Genomic DNA, 22,717 nt, shown 5'->3' on the forward strand with positions numbered 1-22,717 from the left:
ACCCCCAGCGAGGGAGGTGGGAGCCTTCACCCCTAGCCCACGACGCCTCATGAGAGATTTCCAATTTCATGTGTGAAAGTACTGCAAACAGCGGCCGGCCCCCGCCCCATTGCTGTTGGTTTATGCCTTAGAGGACTCGGACGCTCGCATTTGTAAAGCACGGTGTTTTCCTCCGCCTCCGGCTAGCCTGTTGCCCTTCCCCCATGGGAGCCTGCACAGATCATGCAGTAGACAGGGAGGGAATGCAAATGCTGGTCATGTGCAATACACAAACGCCCACTGTAGTACTGTTTTGCTCACTTACAGTACTGTACTGTAGGTTGCATTTAGCGTAAAGAATCGCTCCTGCAGATGTACTTTGATTTACTGTATGTGAAACCTGTGTGCATCCTTCCATTGGATGTACTGTATTGGAGAGAATTTTTTTTTTTTTTAAAGTGAATGTCACGGGAACACATTAAAAATAAGGTTGGCACTTCCTTCCCATTGGTGTTGGTTTACAGTATGCCGTAGTGTACTCGGACGCTCATGTAATTGCATTTCAAAGGCACAGTATTTTCCATCGTCTCCCCCCTACCCCCATCGCCCTTCCCCCCTGGGGGCCTGCACAGGGAGGAAATTCAGGTCCTGTGCAATACACAAACGCTGAAGATCTACAGTACTGTTTTGCTCAGTTGGTAGCGTCAGAATACACTCATTTCATTCCCGCTGTTTAGGTGCATTTAGCATAAAGAATCGCTCCTGCAGATGTACTTTGATTTATGTGAAATCTGTGTGCATCCTTCCATTGACTGTCTTACAGTGTAAATAAAATAATACAGTGCATTATTACAGAAAAAAAAAAAAAAGAAAGAAAGAAAGCACATCAGGTCTCGAACCCTTGACCCCCAGCGAGGGAGGTGGGAGCCTTCACCCCTAGCCCACGACGCCTCATGAGAGATTTCCAATTTCATGTGTGAAAGTACTGCAAACAGCGGCCGGCCCCCGCCCCATTGCTGTTGGTTTATGCCTTAGAGGACTCGGACGCTCGCATTTGTAAAGCACGGTGTTTTCCTCCGCCTCCGGCTAGCCTGTTGCCCTTCCCCCATGGGAGCCTGCACAGATCATGCAGTAGACAGGGAGGGAATGCAAATGCTGGTCATGTGCAATACACAAACGCCCACTGTAGTACTGTTTTGCTCACTTACAGTACTGTACTGTAGGTTGCATTTAGCGTAAAGAATCGCTCCTGCAGATGTACTTTGATTTACTGTATGTGAAACCTGTGTGCATCCTTCCATTGGATGTACTGTATTGGAGAGAAATTTTTTTTTTTTAAAGTGAATGTCACGGGAACACATTAAAAATAAGGTTGGCACTTCCTTCCCATTGGTGTTGGTTTACAGTATGCCGTAGTGTACTCGGACGCTCATGTAATTGCATTTCAAAGGCACAGTATTTTCCATCGTCTCCCCCCTACCCCCATCGCCCTTCCCCCCTGGGGGCCTGCACAGGGAGGAAATTCAGGTCCTGTGCAATACACAAACGCTGAAGATCTACAGTACTGTTTTGCTCAGTTGGTAGCGTCAGAATACACTCATTTCATTCCCGCTGTTTAGGTGCATTTAGCGTAAAGAATCGCTCCTGCAGATGTACTTTGATTTATGTGAAATCTGTGTGCATCCTTCCATTGACTGTCTTACAGTGTAAATAAAATAATACAGTGCATTATTACAGAAAAAAAAAAAAAAAGAAAGAAAGAAAGCACATCAGGTCTCGAACCCTGGACCCCCAGCGAGGGAGGTGGGAGCCTTCACCCCTAGCCCACGACGCCTCATGAGAGATTTCCAATTTCATGTGTGAAAGTACTGCAAACAGCGGCCGGCCCCCGCCCCATTGCTGTTGGTTTATGCCTTAGAGGACTCGGACGCTCGCATTTGTAAAGCACGGTGTTTTCCTCCGCCTCCGGCTAGCCTGTTGCCCTTCCCCCATGGGAGCCTGCACAGATCATGCAGTAGACAGGGAGGGAATGCAAATGCTGGTCATGTGCAATACACAAACGCCCACTGTAGTACTGTTTTGCTCACTTACAGTACTGTACTGTAGGTTGCATTTAGCGTAAAGAATCGCTCCTGCAGATGTACTTTGATTTACTGTATGTGAAACCTGTGTGCATCCTTCCATTGGATGTACTGTATTGGAGAGAAATTTTTTTTTTTTAAAGTGAATGTCACGGGAACACATTAAAAATAAGGTTGGCACTTCCTTCCCATTGGTGTTGGTTTACAGTATGCCGTAGTGTACTCGGACGCTCATGTAATTGCATTTCAAAGGCACAGTATTTTCCATCGTCTCCCCCCTACCCCCATCGCCCTTCCCCCCTGGGGGCCTGCACAGGGAGGAAATTCAGGTCCTGTGCAATACACAAACGCTGAAGATCTACAGTACTGTTTTGCTCAGTTGGTAGCGTCAGAATACACTCATTTCATTCCCGCTGTTTAGGTGCATTTAGCGTAAAGAATCGCTCCTGCAGATGTACTTTGATTTATGTGAAATCTGTGTGCATCCTTCCATTGACTGTCTTACAGTGTAAATAAAATAATACAGTGCATTATTACAGAAAAAAAAAAAAAAAGAAAGAAAGAAAGCACATCAGGTCTCGAACCCTGGACCCCCAGCGAGGGAGGTGGGAGCCTTCACCCCTAGCCCACGACGCCTCATGAGAGATTTCCAATTTCATGTGTGAAAGTACTGCAAACAGCGGCCGGCCCCCGCCCCATTGCTGTTGGTTTATGCCTTAGAGGACTCGAACGCTCGCATTTGTAAAGCACGGTGTTTTCCTCCGCCTCCTGCTAGTCCTCCATTCCCATTATGCATTAGCGAACTCAGACGCTCATATATTTTAAAAGCACGGTGTTTATACATTGTACTGTACATTCTTCCTTTTACACAATTACTGTAGTTGCGTCTCCATACACATACTGTACAGTACTCCATACTTTTTCCACCGCCTCCCGTTACGCCTACAGTATTGCCAGAGCTGTAGATCAATCCGCCGCTATACTGTACGATCGAAAGTACTGGATTAGTGGAGCATTAGCGACACAGTGGTGGAGATGTGTAATGCATGATGAGTATCTAGATCGCCTCAACGCGCCTGCCTGTGATGAAACTCAGCTATCGCATTAGCGTGACTAAACGCCCGTCTCGGCGGAGAAACAGTCAAGATAAAGGTGGCTACATCTGTACAATGTTAATTTCGGCTCATACTGTGTGCTATAATCTGAATTTCGTCTCATTCCATGTGCTATAATGTGAATTCCAGCTCATTCTGTGTGCTATAATGTGAATTTCGGCTCATTCTGTGTGCTATAATGTGATTTTTTGGCTCATTCTGTGTGCTATAATGTGATTTTTGGCTCATTCTGTGTGCTATAATGTGATTTTCGGCTCATTCTGTGTGCTATAATGTGAATTTTGGCTCATTCTGTGTGCTATAATGTGAATTTTGGCTCATACCATGTGCTATCATGTAAACTGCGAATTAGACTGTGTGGTATAATGTGAATTTCGTCTCATACTGTGTGCTATAATATGAAGTTTGGCTCATTCCATGTACTATAATGTGAATTTTGGCTCATTCCCTGTGCTATAATGTGAATTTCGGCTCATTCTGTGTGCTATAATGTACTTTTCGGCTCGTTCTGTGTGCTATAATGTGAATTTCAGCTCATACCATGTGCTATAATGTGAATTACGGATTAGACTGTGTGGTATAATGTGAATTTCGGCTCATACTGTATGGTATAATGTGAAAGGGACACCAGTACTAGATAGTATAAGGGGTCATACTATTGTGGTGCATAATGTGTATATGGGGTATATCATGTGGTAAACTACACTGAAGGGCACACCCCCTTTTGAGTGGCCATGCCCCATCTCCCAGAGCGCGCACTCCAAAGGCACATGCATAATTACAACATTCACTTTTCCATACCCCCACTTCAAAATTTCCACCTCGACCACTGCCATTATCTATATAAGTGGTACTACTGTGTAGCATAACGTGTATAAGGGGTACTACTCTATAGCATAATGTGTATAAGGGGTACTACTGTGTAGCATAACGTGTATAAGGAGAACTAATGTGTAATATAACGTGAATAAAGGGTACTACTGTGTGATGTAACGTGAATAAGGGGTACTACTGTGTAGTGTAACCTGAATAAGGGGAACTACTGTGTGATGTAATGTGAATAAGGGGAACTACTGTGTGATGTAATGTGAATAAGGTGTAGTACTGTGTGATGTAACGTGAATAAGGAACACTACAGTATATGTGGTGTAATGTGAATAAGATTGTGTTACTGTATGCCATAATTTGAATTGCGGGTACTATTGTGTGGTCGCACCCCTTACTTTTGAAAGCATAATATTTTTTTGCATCCTTTGGCGAACCCTGGGGGTCATTCCGAGTTGATCGCTAGCTGCATTTGTTTGCAGCGCAGCGATCAGGCTAAAAAACGCATGCGTATGCGGCGCAATACACACGCATGACGTACAGGCACAACGACCGATGCAGTTTTGCACAGGGTCTAGCGATGCATTTCAGTCGCACTGGTTGCCACAGAGTGATTGACATGAATTGGGCATTTCTAGGTGGCAACTGACCGTTTTCAGGGAGTGTTAGGAAAAACACTGGCGTGCCAGGGAAAATGCAGGCATGGCTGGCTGAACGCTGGGTGGGTGTGTGATGTCAAATCCAGAACTGAATAGTCTGAAGTGATCGCAAGTGCTGAGTAGGTTTTGAGCTACTCTGAAACTGCACAAAACATTTTTGCAGGCGCTCTGCGAAACAAACGTTCGCACTTCTGCTAAGCTAAAATACACTCCCAGTGGGCAGCGGCATAGCGTTTGCACGGCTGCTAAAAACTGCTAGCGAGCAATCAGCTCGGAATGACCTCCTATATCCCTTTATTAACTATGAGAGGAAGGGTGCAAATTTACAGTTTACAGGGGGTGTGCCAAAAACCCTAGCACCAGCCCTGGATAGGGGTAAAGACTGAGCAGAACAGAGGGGAGGGGGGGGGGGGGGGACAAAGCAATGCAGGTGGATGGAAAACAGTGGTGCAGATTCAGGTAGTGACAGAGTGGCACATATGGGCAAAAGTGGTGCAGATGGGGGAAAGACAAAGTGGCACTTATGGTGGAGGATAGAGTGGTGTGGATGGGGCAGAGGCGTAAGTAGGCTTTTCGGAGCCCAGGGCAAGATGGAAAATGGCGCCCCCCCAAAAAAAAAAAACACACCAAAAGAATCAGGTGCGCGCGTCGAAGGAGCGCGCAGTGAAAAATGGGTGTGGCCACACACCAGAAGGGGTGTGGCCACTGAAAATGGCCCACAGTGCCAGTTACATTGCCGCACAGTACCAGATACAATGCCACACAGTGCCGGATACATGCCCCACAGTGCCAGTTACAATGCCCCATAGTGCCAGATACATGCCCCCCAGTGTCAGTTACATTGCCCCACAGTGCCAGTTACATTGCCCCACAGTGCCAGTTACATGCCCCACTGTGCCAGATACATGCCCCACTGTGCCAGATACATGCTCCACTGTACCAGTTACATGCCCCACTATGCCAGATACATGCCCCAATGTGCCAGTTACATGCCCCACTGTGCTCCCCCCCCCCCTTCCCGGTCACTCACTGCGTGTGGCTCGCCTCTGATATGTGAGGGGAGGAGAGCGCAGCGCCTCTCCTTCCCCTCACCACTCCAGGTCTCCGGCCAATCAGGAGCCGGTTCGCAAGCTCTGATTGGCTAATGCCGCCGGAGACCGGACACACGCAGCGCTGCAGATGGGAAGGCAGAGAGATGTGGATGAGGGGAAGACAGAAAGGAGTGGATGGTGGGGGATAGAATGGCGTGGATTGGGGGAGACAGAGTGGCATAGATAGAGGAGACACAGAGCAGCATGAATGAGGAAAAGACGGCAGCACAGATGGAAGTAAAGACAGTGGCGCAGATAGAAGCAAACAGCACCACAGATAGGTGCAAATGAGGGAATACAGACTAGCACAGATTGGAGAACACACAGCAGTAAGGAATGTGGAAGATAGAGCAGCATGGAGGCATATAGGGGAAAAAAGTGTAGATTCATAGACAGTAGACAAAGTATGAAAGTTTTAGTAATTGAGCAAGATGTTTGTGGTAGCTGAATGTGTATACTGAATGAGATGAATGTATGAAGTAAGAAGGATGTTGGAACCCAGTGGGATTGTTGTGGTGACTCAGTGGGAGTGACCAATTTGGATGATTTTAGGCACTGAGTGGGATGTGTGTACCACATAACTACTCAGACCTTCAGTTGCATAGGGCCTTTTTCAGGTTTATTAGCAAACCAAAAAAGCACACTAATGGGCAAGACCATGCTGCACTGCAGGTGAGGCAGATGTAACATGTGCAGAGAGATTTAGATTTGGGTCATATGTGTTCAAACTGAAATCTAAATTGCAGTGTAAAACTAAAGCAGCCAATATTTACCCTGCACAGAAACATATAACCAGGGTTAAAGTGAGCCGAAATGGGGCGGATCTGCGTTCCGTCAGTTCCACTTGGAGACGGAACGCAGTTCCACCTCCTCTGGCTCACCTCACCCGATGTTAGCCCGGCGCTGCAGGGAGATGCCGGGAGCCCACTGATATTGTTTTACCAGTGGGCAGCTGACTCCCTCTCCACAGCGTCAGCCGGAGGCAGAAGCTCACTACTGTGCTCCAGCTTATGGCTCTGTCAGTGCACGCTATAGGAGAGACATCATGACGGACGCCAACAGGACTGCAGCGGTCGGACGCGGGAGCGGGACACAGTGAGTATGGTGTGGTTTTATTTCATATGTGTAATGGTGCATCTACTGGGGCTAACTACTGGGGGGCATACTGGGGGCAAGCTACTAGGGGCAACCTACAAGGGGGCAAGCTACTGGGGGCATAACTAAAGGGGCATTACTACTTGGGGGCATTACTACAAGGGGACTAAACTACAGGGGGGAAAACTACAAGGGGGCAAGCTACTTAGGGCAACCTACAAGAATGCAAGCTACTGGGGGTCATTACTAATGGGGGCATAACAACAGGGGCATTACTTCAAGGGGGCTAAACTATAGGGGTGCTAAACTACTGGGGGCATAACTACAGGGGCTTAACTACTGGGGCATTACTACTTGGGGGCATTACTAATGGGGGTTAAATTACAAGGGGGCATAACTACAGGGGCTAAACTACAAGGGGGCAAACTACTGGGTGCTAAACTACTGGGGGCATTACTAACGGGGCTAACTACTGGGGGCAAACTACATGAGGGCTAAACTACAGGGGCTAAACTACAGGGGACATTACCACTGGGGGCTAAACTACATGGGGCAAACTACATGAGGGCTAAACTACTGGAGGCATCACCACTGGGAGGCTAAACTAAAGGGGGGGGAACTACTGAAGTCATAACTGCAGGGGCATTACCACTGCTGGGATAATAAAGCCAGCCTGGTCCCAGATCCACTGCAGCCGCCCTCAGCCTCCTTTGCCGCCCTCAGACCTCTGCACACCCACAGCCTCCTCCTTTGCAGTATCTCCGAGGCCCACAGCCTCCTCCACCCCATGCCTACCACAGCCTCCTCATCGACCGCTGCCTTTCTCTCTCCCTAGTCCCTACTGTATGCCCTTGCTGTCCCACTCTCTGTCACCTGTCACTCTCCCTGTCCCTGCTGTCACTTTCCATGTTCCTGCTGTCACTTTCCATGTCCCTGCTGTCACTCTCCCTGTCCCTCTATAATGTGAAGTTAGGCTCATACCATGTGCTGTAATGTGAATTTAGGCTCATACTGTGTGCTATAATGTGAATTTCGGCTCATACTGTTTGCTATAATGTGAATTTTGGCTCATACCATGTGCAATAATGTGAATTTCAGCTCATACTGTGTGTTATAATGTGAATTTTTGCTCATTCTGTGTGCTATAATGTGAATTTTGGCTCATACTGTGTGCTTAATGTGAATTTCGGCTCATACAATTTGCTATAATGTGAATTTAGGCTCATACTGTGTGCTATGATGTGAATTTTGGCTCATACCGTGTGCTATAATGTGAATTTTGGCTCATACCTCTACTTAAAAATTTCCACATCGACCACTGGGTGCTACTACTGTGGGCATTTTTACTATTGTATGACCACGCCCCTTTCTTTTCGAGGCCAAGCCCTTTTTTGCCATGCACACACAATACCTTTATTACATGCGCGCCGTGGGGAGAGTGGGTGAGTTCCACTACCTCTCTAGGACCACTTTAACCACTTAACTGATGTTTTGTTTCGACGAAAACGGCTCCAAAATTGTCGGGGTTTTTTATGAGTGAATTAAGTGAAGAACATGACTTTAACCCTATCCCAAATTATTGGAGGGAGGCGATCCTGCCGTGTTGACCGATCATCAGTGATAGGCAGCACGGCAGACACAGGGGGAGAGTGCAGGGAGGCAGAGGGAAGTTTCTCTTCCCTGCCGCTGCTAACATTCTCTATCTGACTGGTCGCATGCTGTGCGACCAGGTCAGATACAGCACTTGCAGGCATGGTCACATCTGATGCGACCATGCCAGGCAAGTGGTTAAGCACTGCATATAACCCACCCAAATCTAACTCTCTCTGCACATGTTACATCTGCCACACCTGCAGTGCCGCATGGTCTTGCCCATGAGTGTGCTTGTTTGGTTTGCCAACCAACTTGAATAACCCCATAAGCCGTATGTGTGTATTCCAATGAGCACACAAATCTGTGAATTAGCAGCTCCACCATTTTGTGAGTGACAAAAATCTCACTCTGTGAGAGTGCTGAATCTACATTTAACCACAAGGAATAGAGTGTCTGGCTGCAATGCCACAGGCCATTGGTTTGAATCCTGGGTATGTCAGCATCTTGTTTTATAAATGTTGCATAGGTATTAGTGATGGAAGGGATTGGGGAAGGAGGCAGGGGCTACAAGTCAAAGTAATTAAAACAGATTATTGACAAGTGCAGCCAACAGCACCCCTACCCTGCATCAATATGTGCAGTGGCACACTCCGCACCACCCTAGTTATGGTCATGCTCCCTATTATAACCTTCACTCTTCTACACTGTAAGCTCTCATGAGCTTCTACCCACTCCTTGCACTTTAATATCTCCAGTGTACTCCCACTCATGACTCAGATCCTTTCTATCACCCTTTTAAGGACACTGGGTCATTGAGTTCTATTTTATTGAGTTCTATTGTTTTTAACTGTCACTCAGTTGAGTAAAAACTTCACTTTCTCCCTTGTACTGTCTGTTTGAACCTTTATAAACTGAATTATTTGTGTATTATTGGATTGTTTTGGCGTACATCACAATCAGGGCCGGTTCTGGCGCTCTGAGCGCCCCGGGCGGCAATAGGGGGCGTGGCTTCGTACAGGGGGCGTGGTCATTTACGCCCACTGTACAGACTGAAATGATGTGCGGTGCGCGATGACGTCATCGCGCACCGCATAGCAAAGGTCCTCTCCACAAAGGGAAACTAGACGTCATCGCGCACCGCACAGTAAAGGACCTCTCCACGAAGGGAAACTAGACACGTACGCGTCTAGTTTCCCTTCACAGCTGCAGCGGGGGGGGGCAGCGGCCAGCGGCAGCAGGCGGGCAGCGGGGGGCACACAGCAGCAGCGGATCTTGCCCTGGTGCGGCGCCCTCCAGAAGGCGCCCTGCGCCCTCCGGAAGGCGGCGCCCCGGGCAAAAGTCCTGCTTGCCCGTGGCAAGATCCACTACTGATCACAATGGACACTTTGTGGTGCCATATACAAAAAAGATAATAATGAAAGTAGACAAATGGTTAATGGTTTATTTTTCCTAAAAACTGATATTTCAAGACAAGGATTCATTCTAAATCTAATGTTGGTGAAACATAATTATAAAGTTAGAAACTATGATTTTTTTTTGAGGGGAAGCATACTGTATGTTTTAAAAGTAATATGCTCTGAACTAAGCAGCTTATAATAGGAAAGCAGCAAATCAGCAGAGCTTCAAAAGACAAGATATAAATTATTCTTTACATTAATTATTTTTTGTGTGATTGCCACAAATGTTCTTGTGTTCTATCAGCTGAATGATGTAACATAAGATATTGCTTAGGCTAAGGTGATTGGATTTTATTCAGTGTATAATTACAATTACAGTAAATATAAAAGAGTGAAATGTTTTCTTATAGATCTTGATTCAGTACATTTCATGCAGGATTTGAAGCAAATAAAAATAGAGGACTCCAGTGATAGAAAGTAGCATCTCTGCTATGGGATCAGTATACCACAATGGTCCGAATTCTGAAACAAGTAAGAAGGAAAAATTGTAAAATCTAAATATTAAGAATAATATTAGAATGTATTTATACAGCACGAGAATACTCTGAGTACTTAACAATTGTGAATCAAAATATTAAACCAAGAGATAAGTCTGCCCTGCTCATAGGCTTATAGTCTATATTATTATTATTATTATTATTATTATTATTATTATTAATATTATTAGGCACCATGCAGGTCTTGCAGCACCAGATGTACAGTTTCAAGATGACCTCTGGGAGATCTGGACTGAGGGAAATCCAGGTGCGAGGAACAAAGGGCAAGGTGCCATGAATCTTGTCATTATAGCCATGATGTAATACAGTTCCATGATGACATGATTCAGAGCAAATTGCTGGGGAAGTGGCCGGGATCTGGAAGTAGAACATCCCCAAAAAATGCAGGATAGTAGGCAAGGATGCTTTAGAATATATGCACAGTAAAACTAAATAAAAACTGTAAATGTCCCTAATATGATGAGAAGAGTTCTGACGGTAAGCGGAGGATAGCCATTGACTAAAACTGTACTTTTTGGTTTAAATGATTGTTAAAATTTGCCTCTGATTTTAACCAGATATTTTACTTACATATGTTTTAATACAATTTAAAACATTTAATATGATGTAAACAATCCTTCAATGTAAAGCGTTTATACAGTACAAAACTTTCATTACTACAGTACTTTATTAAAAATTTCTGACAATGGAATTTATGTAATTAATAAATTTTTTTTTTTTTTTTTTTTTTTAAACCGTGTATAGTATAAACTGCAGTTTTTTTCAGAAATACATACCCTTTCCCACTGTGGAGCAGGTCAAAGGCCTCATTGATTTTATCCAATGGCAGTGTATTGCTCACCAAGTGATCAATCTTGATTTTTTTATTCAAGTAATCAGTTACCAGCTTTGGGAGATCTTCCCCTAGCCACCCTAAAAAAAGAACACAAGAACACTATGTTATTTTATTTTTATTAAACACATACAGTATATTCTAGATGGATGTCTAGAGATACGACATTGAAGTTAGCACTCTGCATCAATTCATGATGAAAACTAGCTAAAAAAATATAGGGCTTATACACACACTTCTTTTCTAGCACGCTTTATTGTGGTCTGTCAAAATGTTACTAATCCCATCTCAATTGCTTTTCTGTAGACTTCATTTGGATTTAATTAAAAATAAGATTAAAATGCATGCACACATCTTCTTTTAAAAATACAATTTATGGACACTATGGAAATAAAAATTAAATTAATAGAAGAAAAATACTGTCCTAAAGACCAATTAGATACCCCACTGTTGCATGTATCAGTTAAAAGTCCTGTCCCAACCACATATACATAGCCGTAACTATAGTATGTGCGAGGGGTTCCATTGCTATGGGGCCTAGAGGCTTAAGGGGCCTGGACCCAAGTTTTATATTAATTTCCCAGATTTGCCTCTGATCTATTGCCCAGTATAATTGTGTGACATTACATTTTCAGTGAGAGGAGTGTGTAGTGGATGTTATAATGATAAGGGGGCGCTGTATTGTTGCATAATTGAACTGGAGGCCACTGTAATGTGTCATAATCTGAACTGCTCATTGTTATGTGGATGGCACTCTAATGCAACAAAAAAAGAATTGGGTCACTTTAATGTGGCACAATATGAAATGGAAGCACTATAGTGAGGCATAATTTGAACTGGAGGGCACTCTAATGTGGCACAGTATGAACAAGGGGCACTGTATTGTGGCATAATAATAACTGGGGTCACTTTATGTCATAATGTGAATTGGGGATATTGTGTGGCATAATGTGACATCATGTAAGCTAGGGAACTATTATGGTTCATATTAAGTAAGGCACTACTATGGTTCAGAAAATAAACCGTGGCACTATTATGGGCATAAAATGAATGACTGCTGCAGAGAGGTATCTCTCAAGAAGCATTGGGACAGGGGAACCTTCAATATGTCGCTATTGGGTCCACTAAGTACTGGTTGCACATATTGTATTATCCCACTGTTGTAGACTATTACTTTACAGGTGACTCTGATTACTGCCATCTCATAAGAGATGAGTTCCCACTGGAATAAGGGCATTTTGGAGTAGGGGCCACTTTTTTAAAGTTATATAAAAAAAATGACAGTTGGAGAGAGGAGAGATGAAGGACAGGGAATATTTACTATTTACCGGTTTGTCGGGTTCCCGGCTCTCATGATCCTGACAGCAGGATCCCGGCCACCAGTATGCCGGAAGCTGGCGATCGCTAGAAAGCCCCTTGCAGGCTCGCTGCAGTCACCACACCGCGGGCACGGTGGCTCGCTGTACTCGCCACAGGTTATATTCTTCCTCTGTGGGTGCTGTGGACACCCATAGAGGGAGAAAAGCTTGTTGCACCATTATTCCAGCTGCAGCATTTTGCCACCTGTTGGAATTCTGGCGTTGGCATTGTGAACACCGGGATCCCGACAGGCGGTCTCATGATTGCCTCCGGAAGGACAGTTATTGCAGGTGTGGCTCCTGCAGAGTGGTAGAGGAAACAAGCTGCAGCAAAAAGTGGCTGGGACTTGCAGTACCACAGATTCAGTATTTGCAGCAGTAAGTAAACATGTTCCAGCAAGCTGTGCCTAACTTCTGGAGGGGAAGCTGCATCCTATGGTCCTGTGTCAGATTTGTTGAGAAAGATCCATATTAACGATTTAAGTAAAAACTGTTTTGTGCATGCATTCAATTAAGGGCCATAATGTGTGGCTTTCGGTATGTATTACCGGCAGACGGGATGCCGGCTGTCCATATCCTGAAACGGCATCCCAACAGCCAGAATGCCGGCCGCGGGGGGAGCACTAAGAGTCCCCCTGCGGGCTCACTATGCTCGCCAAACTGCAGGCTCGGTCTTTGACACTGACGAGTGGGAATAGCCCTCGTGCACTGAGATTCTGGCTGCCGGCATTGTTGGCTGTCAAGATTTTGTCAACGGAATCCTGAACTCAAAAGTGAATTTGGACTGTAAGTATTATAGACAATGTTAATTAATTCTGCAAGAATATTGTTATTTTTGTTTAGTTTTGCAAAACCAGATAATTCATAATTACAGTGATATTGGGGTTAATTCAGAGTTGATTGCAGAAGCAAATTTGTTAGCAGTTGGCCAAACCATTTGCACTGCAGGTGGGGCAGATATGACATTTGCAGAGATTTGGGTGGGTTATTTTGTTTCTATGCAGGGTAAATACCCTTTACTTTTACACTGCAATTTAGATTTCAGTTTGAACACACCCCACCCAACTCTAATTCTCTCTGCAAATGTTACATCTGCCTCCCCTGCAGTGCACATGGGGGGTCATTCCGAGTTGTTCGCTCATTACCGATTTTCACGATGCTGTGATTTGTTGCTAACTGCGCATGTGCATGATACACAGAGTGCATGCGCTAAGTTATTTAACACAAAACTTAGTAGATTTGCTGGTGTTCGAGTGACAATTTTCAGTCGCACTACTGATCGGTGAATGATTGACAGGAAAGGGGCGTTTCTGGGAGGTATCTGAGCATTTTCTGGGAGTGTGCTAAAAAACGCAGGCGTGTCAGGGAAAAACGCTGGAGTGTCTGGAGAAATGGGGGAGTGGCTGGCCGAACGCAGGGCGTGTTTGTGACGTAAAACCAGGAACTAAACGGACTGAGGTGATCGCAATCTGTGAGTAGGTCTGGAGCTACTCAGAAACTGCAAATAATTATTTAGTAGCAGTTTTGCTAATCTTTCGTTCACACTTCTGCTATGCTAAGATACACTCCCAGAGGGTGGCGGCCTAGCGTGTGCAATGCTGCTAAAAGCAGCTAGCGAGCGAACAACTCGGAATGAGGGCCACGGGGCCTAATTCAGACCTGATCGTAGCAGCAAATTTGTTAGCAGGTGGGCAAACACCATGTGCACTGCAGGGGGGGGGGGGAGATATAACATGTGCATAGAGAGTTAGATTTGGGTAGGGTGTGCTCAAACTGAAATCTAAATTGCAGTGTGAAAATAAAGCAGCCTGTATTTACCCTGCACAGAAACAAAATAACCCACCCAAATCTAACTCTCTCTGCAAATGTTATATCTGCCCCCCCCTGCAGTGCGCATGGTTTTGCCCAACTGCTAACAAATTTGCTGCTGCAATCTATTCTGAATTAGGTCCATTGTGCTAATTATACCTGGTATTAAACGTTATGTGTGAACTACAGTACTTATAATATATTCATTGAAATTAAAATTACCCATTGTAGTCATTATTTGGTTTTATTATTAATAAATGCAAAACTCCTTTCCATACATTTTGTCTGCCATTGGTGTATATTTACTAAGGTGTGAGTTTTTTAGAAGTGGAGATGTTGCCCATAGCAACCAATCAGATTCTAGCTATTATGTTCTAGAAGCAGCTAGATAAATCTTAAATTGAATCTAATTGGTTGCTATGGGCAACATCTCCACTTCTAAAAAAAACTCATACTTTAGTAAATATACCCCATTGTGTCTATGTCTGTGGGAAGAACCTTTTCCTCTCAGTCGGATTGTGGGCTGAGATGAGCGTTACACCAAAGTAAGAAGTAAGAATGCATCACAGAGGTAGCACCAGCTTTCTCCTGCACCAAATTTGTATACTCACCTGTACAAAGTATTACACTGATATTGCATACCTCCCAACTGTCCCGATTTTCACAGCATCTATTCAGTGGAGACAGGAGGAGAGGGGGCATGCCAGCAGCTTACAGAGCGCTGGGCATGCCCCCTCAGTGTTGAAAACGGCGGCGTGGCCCTCCTGCAAAGCCACGCCCCTTTTTCATAGGCCACGTCCCTTTTCGGGAGCACGCAACGAAGCTGCGTATGTGTCCCTCTTGGTATAATAAAAAAGTTGGGAGGTATGGATATGGGGTTATTTCTAGTAATGAATCCGTTATGAAGCATATGGGGCCATATTCAGAGGTGGATGCTGCATCCACACTTCTGTCTGTCAGCAGAGTCGTGGGAGTGATAATGTTCACCTATGGCATGCCTGTGTCTAAGGGGCCCTACTCACTGGCCGACCCGCCGCCGAGCTGCCCGACGGCGGATACGTCCGACGAGCGACCCGGCGGCGGGGGGGCAGTGACGGGGGGAGTGAAGTTTCTTCACTCCCCCCGTCACGCGGCTCCATAGAACTGCAGGCAAATATGGACGAGATCGTCCATATTGGCCTGCATGCACAGCCGACGGGGGACCAGCGATGAACGAGCGCGGGACCGCGCATCGTTCATCGCTGGAGCCTCCACACTGAAAGATATGAACGAGTTCTCGTTCATTTATGAACGAGATCGTTCATATCTTTCAAAAAATCGGCCAGTGTGTAGGGCCTATAAATGTGCAAGCACTAAGGCGCCCACTTTCTGTAACCCTTATATTATGTTTTCATATTCAGTGTTAATCAAAATAACAACAAAATATTAGTTCCATTATCTATTGTGTAAGCTACTGTATGTTTTACTTTAAACAAATACTGCAAAATGTCTAAGCAAACAGGAGCATGTAAAATGCACAGAAACGTATGCTCAGGTGGATTTAAGATTTTCAGATTTTTAGAATTGTCAACATCTTGAAATACATTTTACAAAATACAGTCTTTTTATCTGCTATATTCAATTATTATTTTGAAACCAGGGAAACACATTTAGTACCTCTTAACAACTGTATACAGGTAAGTGTTCTCATACATCTAGCCTCAATACTGTACACCATGTATGACAAGACGGCTGGTGCAAGTGAGCCGCCAGGTCTAGTGCAACCCTGCAAGTGTTGCGTGGCTTTTTTCCAAAATTGCATCTTTGTTACAATGTGATGCAACTAGGACACATCAGGAGACTACTGGTTAATTTGATATGCAACACTTGTATATCTGTGTAAGGCTGTGTCTGTATATGAAGCGCTATGAAACTTGGCATGGCAAAAAGCTGCGGCTGCTACAGTACATTGTAGCACTTCGTATACAGATTCAAAGACTCAGTTGCACACAGATATACTATAATCAGTACAGTCTCTTAGTACTTCCTAGGGGGATAATTTAGACCTGGACGCTGGGCTGCTAATTTTGCTGTCCTGCATTCAAATAAGTGGTGCCTCCAGGGGGAGTGTATATTCGCCATGCAAGTGTGTGATCCTATGTGTACGCCGAGCTGCTAAAATCCACTTTGTGCAGCCTCAGCATAGCCCAGGACATACTCCTACAGTGTGATCACATCAGGTTGATCGAGGCCGGAGCTGACGTCAGACACCCTCCCTGAAAACGCTTGGGCATGCCTGCATTTTTCCGGACACTTTCAGTAAACGCTCAGTTACCACCCACAAATGGCTTCCTTCTGTCAATCACCTTGCGAATGCCCGTGCAAAAAGATTTTTTGCACCATCCTGTCACTGACCAGTGATGCCCTTTGTTGATGTCTGATGCGTGTGCACATTGCAGTGCGTAGTTAGTACCTGATCGGCCGCTGTGCGAAAACGCACAGCAGTGATCAGATCTGAATCACCCCCTAGGTGCATCGCATTGCAACTAAGATGCTTTTCCAGCTCAAAAGACACAAAAAAGATGTCCTAAACTAATAGAATCTGGCACAGTAAGGTATTGTTTAGTGTTGCTGTAGCAATGATGTATGCCAACACACCTGTATATACAATTTTTTTTAAACATAAATCAATATCAATGTTTCATTTTACAGTATATCTATGTTTATACTAGAAACACCTGAAGGGCTTATACATAATGGGCATAATGCAGAGTTGAATTCAAGTGAACAGTAATTTACTTATGCATTGTGTGCACAGATAAACATATGGATTCTCACCCATAAGCACAGCTGTATGTATACAGATGGAGCCTCCCTCATCATTGCAGTTTCTCCACCTATACTGAGTATTTGTCGCCCCTTAGCTATAGCTCAGGTTGTTGAGGTGTTGTGTGGAAAGGCACATTAAGGTGCAACAACATACACAGCATGCAATACACATCTTCACCACTGGGTGGCTAATGCTCCACGAATCCAGTGCTGTAGAGTGAATAGCAGTGGATGGATAGTACCTATACAGTACAGTAATAATACTGTAATAATGTACTATTAGCAAGCCCGGGCAAATGGCCATTAACAACTGTAATGTTATATACACAGACCAGCGGTCAAATGGAGACAGTCAGTCAGGAACTTGAAGTGAGCCCTTGAAGTCACACCATGCGGATGCACCAATCACCTTTTTTGTATTTTATTTCTGTGGAAATGTGTCTTAGACACAAAGTAATGTAATAGGACCCACAGGCAGCTTCTGCTGATTAAAATGATATGCAGCATGTCTAAATTCTTTGTGTAATAGCGGCTCTATCTACATCCAAAATGATGGAAAACATTGTACAAAATGTTGGAAAACACTGTAGCACAGCATTTGGTATGCAAATACAGTCACAGTCACACACAGAATATAGGCATGCTACATATCATTTTAATCAGCAGAAGCTGCTTGTGCATTCTACATTACTTTTCCATCTAAAATGCATTTTCGCAAAAAAAAACAACACAAAAAACATGATCGGCGCTACCGAGTCCCACAGCTGCATGGTGTAACTTCATGGGCTGTTCAGCATGACTGCTGCAAGGATGCAAGAGGACACATCAGTAAGATGCATTTACGGAAAAAAAAAAGAAGCCCAACATTAGCAGAGCTACCTGGCAAATGACGGCTCACCCACACCAGGCATCCTTCAATCTCTAGGTGCATGCACAGTGCTGACATGCCTTACAAATGAATGTGCCTTCTGTGGTTTCTGGGTTCCCTTCCCCCAACCAAAGCCAGCATAAGCCATTCATTTCCATAGAGTGGTGTACCAGCCGTGTTGTGTTTGTCATTTACTAAGCAGTACACCCAGTACATGAAATCAGGACTCTCACAGGAGGTGGAATTAGTGGTGGGGGAGGCTGCCTATTAAAGCTAGAGATGAGCGCCTGAAATTTTTCGGGTTTTGTGTTTTGGTTTTGGGTTCGGTTCCGCGGCCGTGTTTTGGGTTCGAACGCGTTTTGGCAAAACCTCACCGAATTTTTTTTGTCGGATTCGGGTGTGTTTTGGATTCGGGTGTTTTTTTCCAAAAACACTAAAAAACAGCTTAAATCATAGAATTTGGGGGTCATTTTGATCCCAAAGTATTATTAACCTCAAAAACCATAATTTACACTCATTTTCAGTCTATTCTGAATACCTCACACCTCACAATATTATTTTTAGTCCTAAAATTTGCACCGAGGTCGCTGTGTGAGTAAGATAAGCGACCCTAGTGGCCGACACAAACACCGGGCCCATCTAGGAGTGGCACTGCAGTGTCACGCAGGATGTCCCTTCCAAAAAACCCTCCCCAAACAGCACATGACGCAAAGAAAAAAAGAGGCGCAATGAGGTCGCTGGATGACTAAGCTCAGCGACCCTAGTGGCCGACACAAACACCGGGCCCATCTAGGAGTGGCACTGCAGTGTCACGCAGGATGTCCCTTCCAAAAAACCCTCCCCAAACAGCACATGACGCAAAGAAAAAAAGAGGCGCAATGAGGTAGCTGTGTGAGTAAGATTAGCGACCCTAGTGGCCGACACAAACACCGGGCCCATCTAGGAGTGGCACTGCAGTGTCACGCAGGATGTCCCTTCCAAAAAACCCTCCCCAAACAGCACATGACGCAAAGAAAAAAAGAGGCGCAATGAGGTAGCTGACTGTGTGAGAAAGATAAGCGACCCTAGTGGCCGACACAAACACCGGGCCCATCTAGGAGTGGCACTGCAGTGTCACGCAGGATGTCCCTTCCAAAAAACCCTCCCCAAACAGCACATGACGCAAAGAAAAAAAGAGGCGCAATGAGGTAGCTGTGTGAGTAAGATTAGCGACCCTAGTGGCCGACACAAACACCTGGCCCATCTAGGAGTGGCACTGCAGTGTCACGCAGGATGTCCCTTCCAAAAAACCCTCCCCAAACAGCACATGACGCAAAGAAAAATAAAAGAAAAAAGAGGTGCAAGATGGAATTGTCCTTGGGCCCTTCCCACCCACCCTTATGTTGTATAAACAAAACAGGACATGCACACTTTAACCAACCCATCATTTCAGTGACAGGGTCTGCCACACGACTGTGACTGAAATGACGGGTTGGTTTGGACCCCCACCAAAAAAGAAGCAATTAATCTCTCCTTGCACAAACTGGCTCTACAGAGGCAAGATGTCCACCTCATCATCATCCTCCGATATATCACCGTGTACATCCCCCTCCTCACAGATTATCAATTCGTCCCCACTGGAATCCACCATGTCAGCTCCCTGTGTACTTTGTGGAGGCAATTGCTGCTGGTCAATGTCTCCGCGGAGGAATTGATTATAATTCATTTTAATGAACATCATCTTCTCCACATTTTCTGGATGTAACCTCGTACGCCGATTGCTGACAAGGTGAGCGGCGGCACTAAACACTCTTTCGGAGTACACACTTGTGGGAGGGCAACTTAGGTAGAATAAAGCCAGTTTGTGCAAGGGCCTCCAAATTGCCTCTTTTTCCTGCCAGTATAAGTACGGACTGTGTGACGTGCCTACTTGGATGCGGTCACTCATATAATCCTCCACCATTCTATCAATGGTGAGAGAATCATATGCAGTGACAGTAGACGACATGTCCGTAATGGTTGTCAGGTCCTTCAGTCCGGACCAGATGTCAGCATCAGCAGTCGCTCCAGACTGCCCTGCATCACCGCCAGCGGGTGGGCTCGGAATTCGGATTTGGGATTTCGAAGAATGCACAGTTCTTTGCTGTGCTGCTTTTGCCAGCTTGAGTCTTTTCATTTTTCTAGCGAGAGGCTGAGTGCTTCCATCCTCATGTGAAGCTGAACCACTAGCCATGAACATAGGCCAGGGCCTCAGCCGTTCCTTGCCACTCCGTGTGGTAAATGGCATATTGGCAAGTTTACGCTTCTCCTCCGACAATTTTATTTTAGGTTTTGGAGTCCTTTTTTTTCTGATATTTGGTGTTTTGGATTTGACATGCTCTGTACTATGACATTGGGCATCGGCCTTGGCAGACGACGTTGCTGGCATTTCATCGTCTCGGCCATGACTAGTGGCAGCAGCTTCAGCACGAGGTGGAAGTGGATCTTGATCTTTCCCTAATTTTGGAACCTCAACTTTTTTGTTCTCCATATTTTATAGGCAGAACTAAAAGGCACCTCAGGTAAACAATGGAGATGGATGGATTGGATACTAGTATACAATTATGGACGGACTGCCACGGTTAGGTGGTATAAAAAAACCACGGTTAGGTGGTATATAATACAATAATACGGACTGCCTGCCGAGTTCCGACACAGAGGTAGCCACAGCCGTGAACTACCGCACTGTACACTGGTTGATAAAGAGATAGTAGTATACTCGTAACAACTAGTATGACACTATGACGACGGTATAAAGAATGAAAAAAAAACCACGGTTAGGTGGTATATATTATAATAATAATACAATTATGGATGGACGGACTGCCTGCCGACTGCCGACACAGAGGTAGCCACAGCCGTGAACTACCGCACTGTACACTGGTTGATAAAGAGATAGTAGTATACTCGTAACAACTAGTATGACACTATGACGACGGTATAAAGAATGAAAAAAAAACCACGGTTAGGTGGTATATATTATAATAATAATACAATTATGGATGGACGGACTGCCTGCCGAGTTCCGACACAGAGGTAGCCACAGCCGTGAACTACCGCACTGTACACTGGTTGATAAAGAGATAGTAGTATACTCGTAACAACTAGTATGACACTATGACGACGGTATAAAGAATGAAAAAAAAACCACGGTTAGGTGGTATATATTATAATAATAATACAATTATGGATGGACGGACTGCCTGCCGACTGCCGACACAGAGGTAGCCACAGCCGTGAACTACCGCACTGTACACTGGTTGATAAAGAGATAGTAGTATACTCGTAACAACTAGTATGACACTATGACGACGGTATAAAGAAAGAAAAAAAAATACCACGGTTAGGTGGTATATATTGTAATACAATTATGGATGGACGGACTGCCTGCCGAGTTCCGACTGCCGACACAGAGGTAGCCACAGCCGTGAACTACCGCACTGTACTGTGTCTGCTGCTAATATAGACTGGTTGATAAAGAGATAGTATACAATACATACAACAATATACTACTATACTGGTGGTCAGGCACTGGTCACCACTAGTCACACTGGCAGTGGCACTCCTGCAGCAAAAGTGTGCACTGTTTAATTTTAAATTAATATAATATTATGTACTCCTGGGGGCTCCTGCTATAACAACCTGCAGTGCTCCCCAGTCTCCCCCACAATTATTATAAGCTTTGCCTTTTATACATTGATGTGCAGCACACTGGGCTGAGCTGAGTGCACACAGACTGAGTCACACTGTGTGACTGGCTGCTGCTGTGTATCGTTTTTTTTCAGGCAGAGAACGGATATAGCAGAGAACGGATATATTATATTAAAATAAATAAAAGTTAACTAACAACAACTGCACTGGTCACTGTGGTAAACTCTGTCTGACTCTGCACAATCTCTCTCTCTCTTCTAATCTAATTTCTAATGGAGAGGACGCCAGCCACGTCCTCTCCCTATCAATCTCAATGCACGTGTGAAAATGGCGGCGACGCGCGGCTCCTTATATAGAATCCGAGTCTCGCGAGAATCCGACAGCGTCATGATGACGTTCGGGCGCGCTCGGGTTAACCGAGCAAGGCGGGAGGATCCGAGTCTGCTCGGACCCGTGAAAAAAACATGAAGTTCGTGCGGGTTCGGTTTCAGAGAAACCGAACCCGCTCATCTCTAGTATTTTCCTCACTATAGATGTCAAGCTAACCGGTCTATAGTTCCCGGGGAGCGTTTTAATACCCTTTTTAAATCTTGGGTCTACCTCTGCTATACGCCAGTCCTTTGGTATCATTCCTGATCTAATTGACTCGATGAAGATCAAATACAGAGGTTTGGCTATCTCTACGTTGAGTTCCATAAGAACCTTGGGGTGGAGTCCATCCGGCCCAGGAGATTAATTTATCTTAATTTTACTCAGTCTCTCCCGGATTACTACCTCGTTTAAGCAAGTACCAAGCAGTGGGTCATTATTGTTATTTCTGTTATGCTCTATTCTTGTCAACCTGTCCACTTTCGTGAATACTGATGAAAAGAATTTATTAAATAAATCTGCTTTTTCCCTATCATCATTAATCAACACATCCAGCTTACCCTTTAAGGGCCCAATATTCTCCCTTTTCAACCTTTTACTATTTATATACTT

The 22,717-nt window shown here is 44.9% G+C and overlaps 1 protein-coding gene across 1 annotated transcript in view; it reads right to left on the bottom strand.

Annotated features, from left to right (window-relative positions):
* Positions 1 to 9,865: 9,865 nt before the first annotated feature.
* LOC134910162 (NADP-dependent alcohol dehydrogenase-like) overlaps positions 9,866 to 22,717 on the bottom strand; it is a 61,553-nt gene continuing 48,701 nt past the window's right edge. The window contains exons 8-9 of the mRNA XM_063917886.1: positions 11,169 to 11,304; positions 9,866 to 10,357 (exon numbers count right to left, since the gene is read on the bottom strand). Coding sequence (XP_063773956.1) covers positions 10,333 to 10,357; positions 11,169 to 11,304 — 161 coding nt within the window. The 3' untranslated portion in view covers positions 9,866 to 10,332. The remainder of the gene's footprint in view (positions 10,358 to 11,168; positions 11,305 to 22,717) is intronic.

Source organism: Pseudophryne corroboree, chromosome 1, assembly GCF_028390025.1.
Source record: "Pseudophryne corroboree isolate aPseCor3 chromosome 1, aPseCor3.hap2, whole genome shotgun sequence".
In the NCBI taxonomy this organism is placed as follows: domain Eukaryota; kingdom Metazoa; phylum Chordata; class Amphibia; order Anura; family Myobatrachidae; genus Pseudophryne; species Pseudophryne corroboree.